The following is a 19391-nucleotide window of genomic DNA, read 5'->3' as shown; positions in this document are numbered from 1 at the left end:
ATTCCACATGTGGTTTTGCACATGGGAAACATGTTATTTGCACATGGGAAACATGTAGTTTTGGCCCAATTTTATGTGAATCACATGTGGGAATGTTTTACACATGTGGTAACATGTTTTCCACATGTGCTCTACATGGTAACACGTTACAAAATCTGATACCATGTATTCCACATGTGGTAACGTGATCACATGAAATACATGGGAAATTCATGTGTTTTTTCTGTAAGGGCAATATCAGTTTTTGAGATTTGTAAATTATTGCATTCCGTTTCTATTTACAATTTGTACTTTTGTCCCAACTTTTTTGGAATCGGGGTTGTATACTGTTCCTACTTATCCAGGTCACATTGGGCATACCTAACAACCTGTGTTTTCTCTCCCCCCCAATCTGTCCCTCTGAGTTGCATGTCGGTCCTGGGATTGAGATGCTGACCTCTTCGGCTCCTCGGACCTGCCTGATCCATCCTAGTGCCCTGTGTCTGGTTGGAGTCTCATCACATCGCTCCTGTGGAGGACGGTCCCATATGGACAGTTGAAAGTCACACTTGGAAGATGCTCTGGACACTTGCAGTGATGCTTTTATGACTGGGGACCGCGGCTGACTTGCTGATTTTGGGACTGCAGTTGTCATGAACAGTTTTGCACTCATGCTTCCATCAATGAAGAGTTTAACAACATCAACGAAACTGACTTCATGTTAAAACTGTTAATGTTATAGTCATGTTGTCTGTTGTTGCCCAAATGAGGATGGGTTCCCTTTTGAGTCTGGTTCCTCTTGAGGTTTCTTCCTCATGTCGTCTGGGGGAGTTTTTCCTTGCCACCGTCACCACAGCCTTGCTCATTGGGGATAGATTTGGGATAAAATTAGCTCATGTTTTAAGTCATTAAAATTCTGTAAAGCTTCTTTGCAACAATGTTTATTGTTAAAAGCGCTATACAAATAAACTTGACTTGACTTGACACCAATTGCCGGAACTAAATTCCTTGTGTGTGTCAATGTACTTAGCCAATAACAGGGTTCCTACACATTTTTCATACTCAGTTTTCCAGACTTCATGGTACATTTTTCAGACCATATTTGATACCACAGTACAAATAACCAGATGTTTATTTAAATAAATTATTTTAAAATCCAACTGTTAATATGTATGTTACAATGTGAGTATTTGGTACTATGCTGCCAAATAATTGCCAGAATCAAGCAATTGCTGATATTATATTCTTTCATTGGGCCCAAAATTTCTAGTTGCACCCCCGTAGCAAGGTACTGTAGCTCAAATCAATTACATCAATCAAATACAAATCAATTAAAACTAAATCCAGACAAGGTAAATGCACAGCATTTTATTCAAGCTGCAATGCTAAAACAATGCAGTGTTATGTTTTTGCCATGTAAATTTGAAAAAACTAAACTGATGCCTTCTACCCATAACATTAACAGGAGCAATGTTGATGTATAACTAATCAAAAGAAGTGGCAGCAGAAGCGCACTGAATTTGCATCACGGAACATAAGATGGAGTAAAACGGTTTACAGTACAACCCTGATTCCAAAAAAGTTGGGACAAAATACAAATTGTAAATAAAAACAGAATGCAATGATGTGGAAGTTTCAAAATTCTATATTTTATTCAGAATAGAACATAGATGACATATCAAATGTTTAAACTGAGAAAATGCATCATTTAAAGATAAAAATTAGGTGATTTTAAATTTCATGACAACAACACATCTCAAAAAAGTTGGGACAAGGCCATGTTTACCACTGTGAGATGTCCCCTTTTCTCTTTACAACAGTCTGTAAACGTCTGGGGACTGAGGAGACAAGTTGCTCAAGTTTAGGGATAGGAATGTTAACCCATTCTTGTCTAATGTAGGATTCTAGTTGCTCAACTGTCTCAAGCCTTTTTTGTCCTATCTTTCGCTTTATGATGCGCCAAATGTTTTCTATGGGTGAAAGATCTGGACTGCAGGCTGGCCAGTTCAGTACCCGGACCCTTCTTCTACACAGCCATGATGCTGTAATTGATGCAGTATGTGGTTTGGCATTGTCATGTTGGAAAATGCAAGGTCTTCCCTGAAAGAGACGTCATCTGGATGGGAGCATATGTTGCTCTAGAACCTGGATATACCTTTCAGCATTGATGGTGTCTTTCCAGATGTGTAAGCTGCCCATGCCACACGCACTAATGCAACCCCATACCATCAGAGATGCAGGCTTCTGAACTGAGCGCTGATAACAACTTGGGTCGTCCTTCTCCTCTTTAGTCCGAATGACACGGCATCCCTGATTTCCATAAAGAACTTCAAATTTTGATTCATCTGACCACAGAACAGTTTTCCACTTTGCCACAGTTCATTTTAAATGAGCCTTGGCCCAGAGAAGACGTCTGCGCTTCTGGATCATGTTTAGATACGGCTTCTTCTTTGAACTATAGAGTTTTAGCTGGCAACGGCGGATGGCACGGTGAATTGTGTTCATAGATAATGTTCTTTGGAAATATTCCTGAGCCCATTTTGTGATTTCCAATACAGAAGCATGCCTGTATGTGATGCAGTGCCGTCTAAGGGCCCGAAGATCACGGGCACCCAGTATGGTTTTCCGGCCTTGACCCTTATGCACAAAGATTCTTCCAGATTCTCTGAATCTTTTGATATTACGCACTGTAGATGATATGTTCAAACTCTTTGCAATTTTACATTGTCGAATTCCTTTCTGATATTGGTCTACTATTTGTCGGCGCAGAATTAGGGGGATTGGTGATCCTCTTCCCATCTTTACTTCTGAGAGCTGCTGCCACTCCAAGATGCTCTTTTTATACCCAGTCATGATAATGGCCTATTGCCAATTGACCTAATGAGTTGCAATTTGCATTTTTTTTTTTGCAAATTGCAACTCATTAGGTCAATTGGCAATAGGCCATTATCATGACTGAGTTGCAATTTGCCCCTCCTAGAACTGCCACCTTATTGTGGTGGAGGGGTTTGTGTGCTTGAATGATCCTAGGAGCTATGTTGTCGGGGGCATTATGCCCCTGTTAGGGTTTCCCAAGGCAGACAGGTCCTAGGTGACAGGCCAGACCAAGAGCAGTTCACCAAAAATCCCTATGGAGAAAAAATCCAGGACCGTGACGTCGCGCCCGGTATGACGCAGCCGGGGCCCCACCCTGGAGCCAGGCCCGGGGTTGGGGCTTGTATGCGAGCGCTTGGTGGCCGGGCCTTTGCCCATGGGGCCCGGCCGGGCTCAGCCCGAAGAGGTGACGTGGGCCCGACCTCCTGTGGGTTCACCACCCACAGAGGTAGCAGTAGGGGTTTGGTGCAGTGTGGATTGGGTGGCAGTCGAAGGCAGGGGCCTCGACGACCTGATCCCCGGACACAGCGGCTGGCTGTTGGGACATGGAATGTCACTTCGCTGGGGGGGGGGGGGGGAGAGCCTGAGCTTGTGCGGGAGGTTGAGAGGTACCGGCTAGAGATAGTCGGGCTCGCCTCCACGCACAGCTTGGGCTCTGGAACCCAGCTCCTCGAGAGGGGCTGGACTTTCCACTTCTCTGGAGTCGCCCGTGGTAAGCGGCGGCAGGCTGGTGTGGGCTTGCTTATAGCTCCCCAGCTCAGCCACCATGTGTTGGAGTTTACCCCAGTGAACGAGAGGGTCGCCTCTCTGCGCCTTCGGATTGGAGAGAGGGCTCTTGCTGTTGTTTGTGCCTACGGGCCAAATAGCAGTATAGAGTATCCGGCCTTCTTGGAGTCCCTGGGAGAGGTACTGAGGGGTGCTCAGACTGGGGACTCCATTGTGCTACTGGGGGACTTCAATGCTCACGTGGGTGACGACAGTGACACCTGGAGGGGCGTGGTTGGGAGGAATGGCCTCCCCAATCTGAACCCGAGTGGTGTTTTGTTATTGGACTTCTGTGCTAGTCACGGTTTGTCCATAACGAACACCATGTTCGAGCATAGGGGTGTCCATAAGTGCACGTGGCACCAGGACACCTTAGGTCGGAGGTCGATGATCGACTTTGTAGTCATTTCATCTGATCTCCGGCCCTATGTCTTGGACACTCGGGTGAAGAGAGGGGCTGAGCTGTCAACTGATCACCACCTGGTGGTGAGTTGGATCCGCTGGCGGAGGAGGAAGCTGGACAGACCTGGCAGGCCCAAACGTATGGTGAGGGTCTGCTGGGAACGTCTGGCCGAGCACTCTGTTGGGGAGGTCTTTAACTCCCACCTCCGGGAGAGCTTTTCCCAGCTTCCGAGGGAGGCGGGGGACATTGAGTCTGAGTGGACCATGTTCTCTACCTCCATTGTGGACGCAGCTGTTCGGAGCTGTGGCCGCAAGGTCTCCGGTGCCTGTCGTGGCGGCAATCCCCGAACCCGGTGGTGGACACCGGAAGTAAGGGATGCCGTCAAGCTGAAGAAGGAGTCCTATCGGGCCATGTTGACCTCCAGGACTCCTGAGGCAGCCGACGGGTATCGGCAGGCCAGGCGTGCTGCAGCTCGGGCAGTTGCGGAGGCAAAAACTCAGAACTGGGAGGAGTTCGGGGAGGCCATGGAGAAGGACTATCGGTCGGCCTTGAAGAAATTCTGGCAAACCATCCGGCGCCTCAGGAGGGGGAAGCAGTACTCTGCCAACACTGTTTACAGTGCGGGTGGGGAGCTGTTGACCTTGACTGGGGACATTGTCGGGCGGTGGAAGGAATACTTTGAGGATCTCCTCAATCCCACCGTCATGTCTTCCACTGAGGAGACTGAGGCTGATGACTCAGAGGTGGACTCGTCCATTACCCAAGCCGAAGTCACTGAGGTGGTTTGCAAGCTCCTCGGTGGCAAGGCACCGGGGGTGGATGAGATCCGCCCTGAGTATCTCAAGTCTCTGGATGTTGTGGGGCTGTCTTGGTTGACACGCCTCTGCAACATCGCGTGGCAGTCGGGGACAGTGCCTCTGGAGTGGCAGACTGGGGTGGTGGTCCCTCTTTTTAAGAAAGGGGACTGGAGAGTGTGCTCCAATTATAGGGGAATCACACTTCTCAGCCTCCCAGGGAAAGTTTACTCCAGGGTACTGGAGAGGAGAATTCGACCAAAAGTCGAACCTTGGATCCAGGAGGAACAATGCGGTTTTCGTCCTGGTCGCGGAACACTGGACCAGCTCTATACCCTTCATAGGGTGCTCGAGGGTTCATGGGAGTTTGCCCAACCAGTCCACATGTGCTTTGTGGATCTGGAGAAGGCATTCGACTGTGTCCCCCGTGGTATTCTGTGGGGGGTGCTTCGGGAGTATGGGGTTCGGGGCTCTTTGCTAAGGGCTGTCCAGTCCCTGTACGAACGGAGCAGGAGTCTGGTTCGCATTGCCGGCAGTAAGTCAGACCTGTTCCCAGTGCATGTTGGACTCTGGCAGGGCTGCCCTTTGTCACCGGTTCTGTTCATAATTTTTATGGACAGAATTTCTAGGCGCAGCCAGGGGCCGGAAGGAATCCTGTTTGGGAACCACAGGATTTCATCTCTGCTTTTTGCGGATGATGTTGTCCTGTTGGCTTCTTCAAACCAGGACCTTCAGCATGCACTGGGGCGGTTTGCAGTCGAGTGTGAAGCGGCTGGGATGAGAATCAGCACCTCCAAGTCCGAGGCCATGGTTCTCGACCGGAAAAGGGTGGCTTGCCCTCTCCAGGTTGGTGGAGAAGTCCTGCCTCAAGTGGAGGAGTTTAAGTATCTCGGGATCTTGTTCACGAGTGAGGGAAGGATGGAGCATGAGATCGACAGGCGGATCGGTGCAGCCTCCGCAGTAATGCGGTTGCTTTACCGGTCCGTCGTGGTGAAGGAGCTGAGCCAAAAGGCGAAGCTCTCAATTTACCGGTCGATCTACGTTCCGACTCTCACCTATGGTCATGAGCTTTGGGTAATGACAGAAAGAACAAGATCGCGGATACAAGCGGCTGAAATGAGTTTCCTTCGCAGGGTGGCTGGGCGCTCCCTTAGAGATAGGGTGAGAAGCACAGTCACTCGGGAGGAGCTCGGAGTAGAGCCGCTGCTCCTCCACATCGAGAGGAACCAGCTGAGGTGGCTTGGGCATCTCTTTCGGATGCCTCCTGGACGCCTCCCTGGGGAGGTGTTCCAGGCATGTCCCCCCGGGGAAGACCCAGGACACGCTGGAGGGACTATGTCTCTCGGCTGGCCTGGGAACGCCTCGGTGTTCTTCCCGAGGAGCTGGCCGAGGTGTCTGGGGAAAGGGAAGTTTGGGCTTCCATGCTTAGACTGCTGCCTCCGCGACCCGGTCCCGGATAAGCGGAAGAAGACAAGACGAGACGAGTTGCAATTTGGTCCTCCAGCTGTTCCTTTTTTGTACCTAAAGGTACAACCTTTGAAATTTCATGACAGCAACACATCTCAAAAAAGTCGGGACGGGGCAATAATAGGCTGGAAAAGTTAAAACACACACACGCCCCGCGAGCACGCTGGGATCTGTAAACACCGTAAACCCGGAAGAAGAATAATTACGAATTACGAGAATTTCTGAAGCCTTATGCGCCTCGCCTCATCTATACGCTCTTGCCAGTATCTGTTGCCGTTGTCGGTGACAACAAGCCACAGCACCAAGACCAGCAACACTAACGACTCCATGTTTATTGTTTACTATCCGGGTCGTGAGACTACCGCTTAAAAGCTCACTGATGTCACTGTTTGCGCTGCTTAACGACATCACGTGACGTCCACCCACTTTCGCTAACTCCACCCAATGTGTCCACCCACTTCCAGCCAGCACGGTTCAGCGCGGTTGTAGTCGAAATGCAACTCCAACAGCCCCGCTCAGCTCGACTCAGCCCAACTCAGCACGGCACGGCTCAGCCCAACTCAGCCGCGTTGGTAGTGGAAAAGCGGCAATAGAGACAAACAACCATTCACACTCACATTCACACCTATGGTCAATTTAGAGCCACCAATTAGCCAAGCCTGCATGTCTCTGGACCGTGGGGGAAACCAGAGCACCTGGAGGAAACCCATGCAGACACGGGGAGAACGTACAAACTCCATACAGAAAGGCCTCTGTCAGCCACTTGGCTTGAACCCAGAACCTTCTTGCTGTGAGGCGACAGTGCTAACCACTATGCCACCGTGCTGCCCACATTAAAATAATGCATTTTGAAAACTTAACATAGAACTGAGAAAAAAATGTAAACTCATTGGTCACCAAAATGTTAGAACACTCTCCCCCTTTGTCTTTTTATGTCTCTCCTGTCATAAGCACATACACACCATCACTCAAATACATACAATCTCTTTTTCGCACACACACACACACACACACACACACACACACACACACAGCAATGGAAACAGAGAATATCAGTTGAATTCTGCTGCAAAAACTGGTTGAGTGAAAGAGACATCCATACACACGTTCAGATATGAAGATAAAACATGGCAGTAAAACGGTTATCAGGCTAAGAGGTCTTGTACGAGTGTGTCACACACAAATAAGTAAGGGCAACTATGTTCTCACATAGGCAAGTCATCAACAACACAGCCGTGGAGGTGGTCAATAGCACCAAGTTCCTGGGGGTGCACATCACAGACAACTTCACCTGGTCTGTGAACACTGCATCACTGGTCAAGAAGGCACAGCAACGTCTGCACTTCCTGCACAGGATGAGGAGAGCCCACCTGTCCCCGCCCATCCTCACTACATTCTACAGAAGCACCATAGCGAGCGTTCTAACCAACTGCATCTCTGTGTGGTGTGGAGGCTGCAGTGCCTCTGACTGGAAGAATGTGAGGAGAGTGGTGAGGACAGCAGAGAAAATCATGGGACTTCTCTTCCCTCCATTCAGGACATTGCACCAAGGCGCTGCATGTCTCGAGCCAGAAACATAATCAGTGACCCCTCACACCCTCATTATGGACGGTTCTCACCTCTGGCCTCTGGAAAGAGGTTCCGCAGCATTAGGTGCAGAACCACCAGGTTCTGTAACAGCTTTTTCCCCCAGGTCACCAGACTGCTGAACTCCAAACCCAAACTCTGAACTTCTATTTATAAACTTGAACATTCCTAATTCCACAAGTCACTTTATACTATTGCACTTTATAATATTTTTGCTGCTGCATAATTTAATTTAATACACTTCATATTTAAATTTTGTGCTGAGCCAAATTGCAGTGAAATTTTGTTCGGTGTACACTTGTTGCATACTGAATGACAATAAAAGTTGTCTAAGTCTATTTGGGCTTTCAGTAATTTCTTTGAACTGTTCTTTTTCTGTGTCAGAATAATTGTACAGCATACATCTTTAATTTAAGAAAAAACAGTAGAATTTGGTGCACAAGTTTTAATTTTCTTTGGGTTTTCTGAAATCAACACAGGGTCAAATTATACATACAGGGTCAAAAATTTACATACGCTCACTTAGATTATTAATTCAGAGGTACTGAAACTTCCAAAATGTCTCTTATCTTGCCAAGGCCGAGGTCTCTTAACTTCCTGTTAATGATCATGATTGACTGCAGCTCGTAGCTTCTCTGTGCCTTCATAAAAAGGGTTTGTTTACAGCACTCATTGGATTCACCAACACACAGTAAAATGGGAAAGTCCAAGGAGCTCAGTGCACATCTGAGAAAGAGGATCGCAGATATACACAACTCCGGAATGTCTCTTGGAACCATTTCTAAACAACTGCAAATTCCAAGATCAGTTCAAACAATTGTATGCAAATTATTGTGAGGTGTAGTCACTTTGCCAAGCCATTTTGCTTCAAGAAAACCCAAACGGTCACCCTCAGCTGAAAGGAAATTGGTTTGGATGGTCAAGAACAACCTGGGAAGCACCATGGCACAGCCCTGTCATGAACTGGAAGCTGATGGATCACTGTCTACAGTTCAGGGAGTTTTACATCACCATGGACTAAGATGCTGCTATCTCCAAAATTGACACCTTCAAGCTTAACTAAAGTTTGAAGCTGACCACACGGACAAAGAAAAAAGCCTTCTGGAGGATAGATGTATGGTCAGATGAAAGATTGAGTTGTTTGGCCACAATGACCACCATGTACAGAGGGACACTGTACCAGCTGGTGGTGGTGGTAGGCTCATCATGCTCTGGGGCTGTTTTACTGCCAGTGGAACTAGTTAATTGCACAAAGTGGATGGAATAATGGAGGGCTACGTCAGAATTTTTCAGCATAAACCATCAGAAACTTGAACACGACTTGGGACTTACAACAGGACAATGAACTCAAACACGCATCAGAGTTGGTTGTGGAGGATAAAGCAGGCTAACATTAAGCTTAAAACAAGTCCTGACTTCAACCCTTTTGAAAATATATGGACCGTGCTTATAAGTCGAGTCCATGCCAAGAAAAAAAATTAATTGAACTCTACCAATTCTACCATGAAGAGTCATGAAATATCCAACCAGAATTCTGCCAGAAGCTTGTTCATGGTAAACAAAAATGTTTGGTCAAGGTGAATCTTGTGAAGAGACATTTTACCCAAATATTAGGTGTGGTGTATGTATAACTTTGACCCTGTGTTGATTTCAGAAAACCCAAAGAAAATTAAAACTTGTGCACCAAATTCTAATTTTTTTTTAATTAAAGATGTATGCTGTACAATCTGCCACAGAAAAAGAATGGTTCAAAGAAATTACTGAAAGCCCAAATATTGCCATGACATTCATATCCAAGATGACATTCATATCACTGTATGTAAACTTCTGACCACAACTGTATGCCCCCAGCCCCCACATGAAACCCCACTCCAAATTTTCCTAAGTTGAATTGGTTGCCATGGAAATATGGAAAAAAATAAAAATAATAGAAATCCCAAAATGTCAAAAGGCACAACTTCACAACTTCAAAGTCACTTCACATAACTGTCAGGTTTTGTGAAAAAATTCCTAATAGTTTTTGAGTTATGCACCGGAAACTAAAATGTTTACAGACAGACAAAGTGATAGCTATATCCCCCTGCATTATATGCCAGGGGGATCAAAACTACTAATCATTCACGGGACTCCTGGTTGATCCTGATAGAGTTCAATAACATAGATCAGGGCTTTTCAAAGTGTGGGGCGCGCCTCCCCTAGGGGGCGCCAGAGTTCTTCAGGGGGGGCGCAACGTGAGGAAAAATAAACCAGAATAAGTTACTATTGCGGACATTTAGCGAACTTCAGCTAGCCTTTGCCAGAGACAAAATGGATCGATTTTTAGTACCTAAAGCTACAGTGAGTGAGGAGACAGAGTCTGGGCCAAGCAAAAAAAGAAGGAAGTATGACCATGATTATTTAAAGTTTGGATTTTCATGGACTGGATCTGAAGATGCTCCACTGCCACAGTGTGTTGTCTGCCAAGAAGTGCTAGCTAACGATGCTATGAGATGTTTAAAATGTGTAAAACAAGATGTTTTTTAAAAAAAGCACAGATGTTTAAAATGTGTAAAAAAAAAAGATGTTTTAAAAAGCACAGATGTTTAAAATGTGTAAAAAGAGGTTTTAAAAAAGCACAGATGTTTAAAATGTGTAAAAAAGGTTTTAAAAAGCACAGATGTTTAAAATGTATAAAAAAGAGGTTTTAAAAAGCACAGATGTTTAAAATGTGTAAAAAAAAGAGGTTTTAAAAAAGCACAGATGTTTAAAATGTGTAAAACAAGATGTTTTTTTAAAAAAGCACAGATGTTTAAAATGTGTAAAAAAATAGGTTTTAAAAAAGCACAGATGTTTAAAATGTGTAAGAGGTTTTAAAAAAGCACAGATGTTTAAAATGTGTAAAACAAGATGTTTTTTTAAAAAGCACAGATGTTTAAAATGTGTAAAAAAGGTTTTAAAAAGCACAGATGTTTAAAATGTATAAAAAAGAGGTTTTAAAAAAGCACAGATGTTTAAAAATGTGTAAAAAAAGTTTTTTAAAAAAGCACAGATGTTTAAAATGTGTAAAAAAAAGATGTTTTCAAAAAGCACAGATGTTTAAAATGTGTAAAAAGAGGTTTTAAAAAAGCACAGATGTTTAAAATGTGTAAAAAAAGATGTTTTAATAAAGCTCATATGTTTTAAATGTGTAAAAAAAAGATGTTTTCAAAAAGCACAGATGTTTAAAATGTGTAAAAGAAAGGCGCTGTTGTTTATTTGCTCTCTGAGGGGGGCTGACTCTCCCACACTTTGAAAACCCCTGACATAGATTATTTCTCAGTGCTCACACTAATATCTCACATTTCATTTTCTTTAATGCACATTGGCTTTTTTATACTACTGAATTGTTATATTGGTCTTATTTTTGTTTGATATAGTTATAAATAGATATTGCCTAATGTTATTGAGGTTTTCTTGAAATTTATGTCAAAAAAGTTTTTTAATGTTTTGGAAATATTAATTTGTATGGAAATATTTTCTAAAAAAATGGAGTATTAGAATAATTTATTGTTTTGTTATAATTATGCAGTAAATTGTAATTAATTTAGGACTTGTTTAGTTTTATTATTATTAGATGATTTGATTATACATAATGTGCAAGTGTAGCTACGGACTGGTATCAGTCTGTTTCTAAATAGTTAATTTCTAAGATCTACATGTAACTCTCTGTTCCATCCATTATTTACATGATTAGTTTCATTTCATTTTTTCATTCTGTGCAATAGAATTTTTTTTTTTAATTGCTGATCTGGAACAGTATATGAGGGTGCCTCCAGGCAACAGAAAATTACTTTACTTTGGTGGAACCTGACCCACATGCTGTCTCCATCTCTGTGTAAACCAGACCTGTTCTGTCATGTTGTAATGTGCACTTTGTTTTCTTCTCTGTTATGCATGTATTGTCTGTGTATTTTCTATTTGGTCGACTCAATCAATCAATCAATCGGTCAATTACTACTACTATATTATTATTATTATTATTATATTGATAAAACACAGGAAGAGAGCAAGTGTCGGTTGTGTGGAGAGATAGACGAAACAGTGAATCACATTATAAGTGAATGTAACATGCTCACTCAAAAAAGACTGTTACGTAGGAAGAAAAATTCATTGGGAACTGTGCCAAAAGGTATAAAGTACCTGTAACAGAAAGATGGTATGAACACCAACCAGGAACAGTAACAGAAAATGACAGCTGTAAATTACTGTGGGATTTCAACATACAGACTGACCATGCCATAGAAGCCAGATGATATGATGCCGTATTGATTGATAAAGAAAAGAAGGAATGCAAAATAAGACTTTGCCATATCATACAACAGTAGAGTAAATGAAAAAGAGATAGAAAAAAAAAAGTACCAAGGAGAACTACAAAAACTATGGAATATGAGAACAAAAGTCATTCCAATCGTAATAGGAGCACTCGGCACAACACCAAGACAATTATTGAAGAGATTAGATGACCTGGGTATAAGAACAAGGATTGCTGAGTTGCAGAAAACTGTTATCATCCACTCTGCAAGGATCCTCTGTAAAATCCTTGAAATTTGAGGAATCTTGTTGATATCAAATTTCATGAAATTATTACCACTGACAAAAATCAGTGAGCAACACAACAACAACAACAACAACAATAATAATAATAACAAGCCAGAGTCATCTATATCCCTCGCCCGATATACCAAGTTTCAAGATATTATTTGTCACATTTTTCAAGTTCTGCTGCAGGAAACCTCTTTACACGGACCTCAGCAGCCCATGGCATAAACCCACTGTACCTTTGGTCCAGGTGAGCTAAAAATTTAAATTTCTCACATTTCTTAGTATCAAAAGGCACATTACTTAATCAACACATATAGCAACTTTCAAGACCATACCACTCAGTTTTCAAGTTCTGCTCTGGAAACAAAATCTACCTCTAAGACTGACCTGAGAGACTAAGTCTGAAATTGTTTCCATGAAAACATGAAAAATTAAATTTTCTCAAATTTCTTAGTATGAAAAGGCACATCTACATTACCTTGTTAACATGTATGCCAAGTTTCAAATCCGTATCATGAATAGTTTTGGATATATGCTCCGGAAATGAACATTGCTCTTAGAAATGAAGTCAAAATCTAATTTTTATGTAAATGTTTGAAAAATACTTTTTTTGCAAAAATCCAAAATAGCAAAAGGAACCAGTTCACATGTTGCTTGATAAGTATACAAAGTTTCGTGAAGATATCTTCAGTAGTTTTAGAGATATGACCCGGAAACGAAAACGTGACAAGACGAATGAATGGACAGAACCCATTTCTATTGAGGTATTTCACCTGACGTCACAGGGTCACGTGACGCCCCGGTGTCCGCCATTTTGGACGGCAAGCTAGCTAATGTCAACAACGGTAGCTGGTATGTTACTGTAGCAATGTTTACGTTCAGTCATTTGGATGACTGTTAAAACCTTTCAGTCTCAAGTTTTTCCTTTACTGGATTTACTAGTTTACTGAGCCAGCCGGCCCCGGAGCGCCAGCCAGCCGGCCAGCCAGCCCGCCTCGGAGCGCGCTCAGTAAACTAGTAAATACAGTAAAGGAAAAACTTATAACAGGCCATGTCTCAACAGACTAAGAAGTTATTTCAATGACATTTAATAACATTTTGTTTATCCTGAGGACCGAAAGTAAATGAAAATGTGAACAAACCTTAGCTGTCAGTGAACAATCCTGGTGGAAGCAGGTAAACGTCGTTCTCCAAGCCTGCTAACCTCAATTTTTGCAAATACCTCTCCCTCTGCTCGCCCTGTAAATGCCCTACGTCGCTGGATAGTGAAGGTGTTTTCTGCATCTCGCTCCTTTTTCTTTTATGTTTTTCGTTTGTCGCCTTCCTCGCATTCAAACTGATTCGAGCCGTGCCGTCCAAAATGACAGCATCACATGACTTGGTCACGTGAGTGAAATACCTCAATATCCAGGAAGAAAATGGTAATATCTGGAGTGTTCAATCTTAACAGTGATGTAGACAGACATATTTTATATTATATATACAGTGGTGCTTGAAAGTTTGTGAACCCTTTAGAATTTTCTATATTTCTGCATAAATATGACCTAAAACATCAACAGATTTTCACACAAGTCCTAAAAGTAGAGAAAGAGAACCCAGTTAAACAAATGAGACAAAAATATTATACTTGGTCATTTATTTATTGAGGAAAATGATCCAATATTACATATCTGTGAGTGGCAAAAGTATGTGAACCTCTAGGATTAGCAGTTAATTTGAAGGTGAAATTAGAGTCAGGTGTTTTCAATCAATGGGATGACAATCAGGTGTGAGTGGGCACCCTGTTTTATTTAAAGAACAGGGATCTATCAAAGTCTGATCTTCACAACACATGTTTGTGGAAGTGTATCATGGCACGAAGAAAGGAGATTTCTGAGGACCTCAGAAAAAGCGTTGTTGATGCTCATCAGGCTGGAAAAGGTGAAAAAAACATCTCTAAAGAGTTTGGACTCCACCAATCCACAGTCAGACAGATTGTGTACAAATGGAGGAAATTCAACACCATTGTTACCCTCCCCAGGAGTGGTCGACCAAGAAAGATCACTAATAATAATAATAGTCGCCGAGTTCACAAAGGACCCCAGGGTAACTTCTAAGCAACTGAAGGCCTCTCTCACATTGGCTAATGTTAATGCTCATGAGTCCACCATCAGGAGAACACTGAACAACAATGGTGTGCATGGCAGAGTTGCAAGGAGAAAGCCACTGCTCTCCAAAAAGAACATTGCTGCTCATCTGCAGTTTGCTAAAGATCACATGGACAATCCAGAAGGCTATTGGAAAAATGTTTTGTGGATGGATGAGACAAAAATAGAACATTTTGGTTTAAATGAGAAGCCTTATGTTTGGAGAAAGGAAAACACTGCATTCCAGCATAAGAACCTTATCCCATCTGTGAAACATGGTGATGGTAGTATCACGGTTTGGACTTGATTTGCTGCATCTGGTCCAGGACGGCTTGCCATCATTGATGGAACAATAAATTCTGAATTATAACTGCGAATTCTCAAGGAAAATGTCTGGACACCTGTCCATGAACTGAATCTCAAAAGAAGGTGGTTCATGCAGCAAGACAACAACCCTAAGCACACAAGTCGTTCTACCAAAGAATGGTTAAAGAAGAATAAAGTTAATGTTTTGGAATGGCCAAGTCAAAGCCCTGATCTTAATCCATTCAAAATGTTGTGGAAGGACCTGAAGCGAGTAGTTCATGTGAGGAAACCAACCAAGATCCCAGAGTTGAAGCTGTTCTGTTCGGAGGAATGAGCTAAAATTCCTCCAAGCCGGTGTGCAGGACTGATCAACAGTTACCACAAACGTTTAGTTGCAGTTATTGCTGCACAAGGGGGTCACACCAGATACTGAAAGCAAAGGTTCACATACTTTTGCCACTCACAGATATGTAATATTGGATCATTTTCTTCAATAAATAAATGACCAAGTACAATATTTTTGTCTCATTTGTTTAACTGGGTTCTCTTTATCTACTTTTGCGACTTGTGTGAAAATCTGATGATGTTTTAGGTCATATTTATGCAGAAATATAGAAAATTCTAAAGGGTTCACAAACTTTCAAGCACCACTGTATGGACTCACTGGATTTGAGGATTGCATAAGAAGTGAGGAAAATGGACTAGGATTTCTTCATATAAAAATCAGCGAAGAACATTCTTTGAATGGAATGGAATAGGGATAATAGACATGGAAAACTGCAAGAGTAAAGAGGAATTCAAACAGAACATCAAAGAAGACAAGATGAAAGGATGGAGAGAGAAAAGAATGAATGGCCAATTTTGCCAGATATGGAAAAAGAACAACACAGAGATAGGATTGACAAAGAAAATACTTGGGCCTGGATGAAGAAATCGGATTTGAAAATTGAAACAGAGGCTTTGATCTGTACAGCCCAGGAACAAGCGTAACGCACTAATTATGTGAACTCCAACATTGATCACACAGGAGATTCTCCATTGCGCAGATTGTGTGGCGCGACAGGGGAAGTTGTGACCCATATTTCCTTTCCTTATGTTACTACTGTGTTTCTTTTTCTTTTATCCCTGTCTTCGTGTCCTGTTCCCCCTCTGTAAGGACAGGTTGATGGTCAATTTCACTGGTAACAGTGATAATAAAGGGTTCATTCATATAATTAGTGCATGTATTATTTTGGCACAGAAGGAGTACAAGTGGAGGCACGACAATGTTGCATGCATTGTACACTGTGTTGGAAGTTTGGGCTGAAGAGATCTGAGAAATGGCATGAGCCCAAGCCAAAGGCAGTGCTGGTAAATGCAAGTGTGAAGCCCATTTGGGACTTCAGTATCCAGTGTGATTAGAATATCAGGGCAAGAAGACCAGATCTGATACTCGTAGCTAAAGAAAGAAAGCACTGCCTCTTGATTGACATTGCAATACCAGGAGATGACAGGGTTACAGAGAAGGAGGACAAGAAGGAAGATAAATACCAGCCTTTGAAATCTGAAATAAAGCAGATTTGGGAAATGAATAAAGTGGAGGTTAGTCCAATTGTTGTTGGAGCCCTTGTTGTGGTTACAAAAAAAGATCCAAAATTGGATCTCAGAGATTGGGGGTGAAATTAAAACTGAATTGCTGCAAAAGACTGCACTCTTGGGAACAACCAGAATTTTGAGAATAGTACTACAAATGTAGTAAGGAGTTTGAACTGTAGGACCCTTGGTCATTTGTTATGACCCGTTCCTGTATGTTAATTCTGACGACAAAAGATCAGTCTGAGTTTGAGGAAGAAGAAAAAATAAATAAATAAAATAATAGGCGGCACGATGGTGTAGTGGTTAGCACTGTTGCCTCACAGCAAGAAGGTCCTGGGTTCGAGCCCAGCAGCCAACAAGGGCCTTTCTGTGTGGAGTTTGCATGCCGTGTCCACATGGGTTTCCTCCGGGTGCTCCGGTTTCCCCCACAGTCCAAAGGCATGCAGGTTAGGCTAATTGGTGGCTCTAAATTGACTGTAGGTGTGAATGTGAATGGTTGTCTGTGTCTATGTGTCAGCCCTGCGATGACCTGCCGACTTGTCCAGGGTGTACCCCACCTCTCGCCCATAGTCAGCTGGGATAGGCTCCAGCTTGCCTGCAACCCTGTAGGACAGGATAAGCAGCTACAGATAATGGATGGATGGATGGATGGATGGATACTACAAATGTAGTAAGGAGTGTGAACTGCAGGACCCTTGGTCATTTGTTATGACCTGTTCCTGTATGTTAATTCTGACGACAAAAGATCAGTCTGAGTTTGAAGAAGAAAAAAATAAGATAAAATAATAGGCAGCACGGTGGTGTAGTGGTTAGCACTGTCGCCTCACCACAAGAAGGTCCTGGGCTCAAGCCCAGTGGCCAACAAGGGCCTTTCTGTGTGGAGTTTGCATGCCTTGCCCACATGGGTTTCCTCCGGTTTCCCCCACAGTCCAAAGGCATGCAGGTTAGGCTAATTGGTGGCTCTAAATTGACCATAGGTGTGAATGTGAGTGTGAATGGTTGTGTCTATGTGTCAGGCAGCCCTGCGATGACCTGGCGACTTGTCCAGGGTGTACCCCGCCTCTCGCCCATAGTCAGCTGGGATAGGCTCCAGCTTGCCTGCGACCCTGTAGAAGGATAAAGCGGCTAGAGATAATGAGATGAGATGAGATAATAATAAATCATGTGACCGATTCTGGCTTAATTTTCTATTTATAAAAGAAAGTAGGGGCAATAGTCTGGAAACAAACAAACAAACAAACAAACAAAAAATATATATATATATATATATATATATATATATATATATATATATTCCATACTCTATTTTCCTTTTTTCATACTTATCCAGACCTGGACATGACTGAACTCTCAATACTGCAGCGGAACTCGGACATAAACCCGATTCTGATTCTGATTCTGATCAAAAGTAAAATTTTACAACTTCAAATACCCATGTCTCAGTGGTACATTGGTCAAATGGCCTTTCATGAAAACACAATAACTCAGTTCTGAAAAACTGCCCCATGTGACTGGTATTGTATTGGAATGTCACATATATGTAAGATAAGCTATAAACATATCACCTTTCGGGACTTAGGGCTCTATGAGAGGTGTGAGCGGTTTAGCTAAGGTTTGAAATAATTCACTGGAATGAACAGAATATTTATTTTTACCAAATGCTCTCCTCGTAACACAGCAATCTGCACTGCTACGCCGGTCGCCTCTTCATCCATGTTGCAAGATCAACAAAAACAACCACCGAAAAGTGTCTCGTGGCGTTTAAATGTTTCCATAGCAACTTCTACTCTCGCGAGATGTTAGACTCGCTTGCCCATATTTGGAGAGTCGGCATATTACGTCACATTTTGTCCGAACTACTATGAAGTACGCTAGTGTGCGGTATTGGTAAAAGACAGGAAATATTTAGTCAGCTTCTGATAGCTGTAGCAGGATATACGTTATTATAAACAATGTAAATGAGTTAAAACAGCTTACATGCTGATTTAAGGCGCTGTTTTTCAAATATTGTGATTTTACGGTGTGTTTACCAGATATGAGTGAAGTTTCGCTTCCTGGCGGCTGATTTGAAGCGGACACTTTGAGGCGTCAAACCGGAGTTAATGTAAGCGAGTCAGCCATGTTGTCTTTCCCTTGGTTCTGTCCACAGACAGATTTTAAACATTTAAATTGCTGACTAGTTTACAGGACGCTTTCTTTCTCTTTCAGCATGTGTGCACTTGTGGATAAGGCGATTGAACTCTGCAGAGCAGAGGAGCTAAAACTCAGCGAAAATATCCGACAATATAAAGACATTTTACGCTCCATGTAAGTCGTGTTTGTTGGTTGATGTGTTTGTTTATAGCAAGAAAATCGTTAGCTAATCTAACTTTAATAATGTGTGACATTTGACAGGAAAATGCGGGTGAATGACGGCAGTGAAGCAGAAACGCCGACCAGTGTGAAAGATAATGGTAAGAGAATAAACATGAATGGAAAAGTCCAATAATAATGAATTAACATAAGACAATAAACATAAAGTTACACTCGAGCACTCCTCAGTTCATTCAGTGTCTCCCCTGAGGCTTTGCTGGATGAGGATGGTCACCTGTTGGACCCCTTCCTATTACACAGCATTTGGACCTGAACAAACAGTTAAAGATGTGCAGAACCCTTAATTTTAAATACATTTCTGAGTGGATAGTATCTCCATCCTTGACTCTTGTATGCTGCATAAATGGGAATTTTTTTTTTTTTATATATATATATATATATATATATATATATATATATATATGGTACTGGGCGGCATGGTGGTGTAGTGGTTAGCGCTGTCGCCTCACAGCAAGAAGGTCCAGGTTCGAGCCCCATGGCCGGCGAGGGCCTTTCTGTGTGGAGTTTGCATGTTCTGTCCGCGTGGGTTTCCTCTAGGGATCGACCGATATGTTTTTTTTCAGGGCCGATACAGATACCGAT

General features: G+C 42.8%; 2 protein-coding genes across 3 annotated transcripts in view; one reads left to right on the top strand and one right to left on the bottom strand.

The window, feature by feature from the left end:
- cfap70 (cilia and flagella associated protein 70) overlaps nt 1-18151 on the bottom strand; it is a 134467-nt gene extending 116316 nt beyond the window's left edge. The window contains exon 1 of the mRNA XM_060902388.1: nt 18092-18151. Within this exon, the coding sequence (XP_060758371.1) occupies nt 18092-18151 (60 nt within the window). The remainder of the gene's footprint in view (nt 1-18091) is intronic.
- A 149-nt stretch (nt 18152-18300) lies between these two features.
- LOC132868494 (uncharacterized) overlaps nt 18301-19391 on the top strand; it is a 37533-nt gene continuing 36442 nt past the window's right edge. For both annotated transcript variants that reach the window (XM_060901411.1, XM_060901410.1), the window contains exons 1-3: nt 18301-18540; nt 18645-18743; nt 18831-18889. In XM_060901411.1, coding sequence (XP_060757394.1) covers nt 18646-18743; nt 18831-18889 — 157 coding nt within the window. In that variant the 5' untranslated portion in view covers nt 18301-18540; nt 18645. The remainder of the gene's footprint in view (nt 18541-18644; nt 18744-18830; nt 18890-19391) is intronic.

This window comes from Neoarius graeffei, chromosome 20 (genome assembly GCF_027579695.1).
Source record: "Neoarius graeffei isolate fNeoGra1 chromosome 20, fNeoGra1.pri, whole genome shotgun sequence".
Lineage (NCBI taxonomy): Eukaryota > Metazoa > Chordata > Actinopteri > Siluriformes > Ariidae > Neoarius > Neoarius graeffei.
Note: the sequence above shows the minus strand (reverse complement) of the source record. Positions and strands in the feature narration are given on the sequence as shown.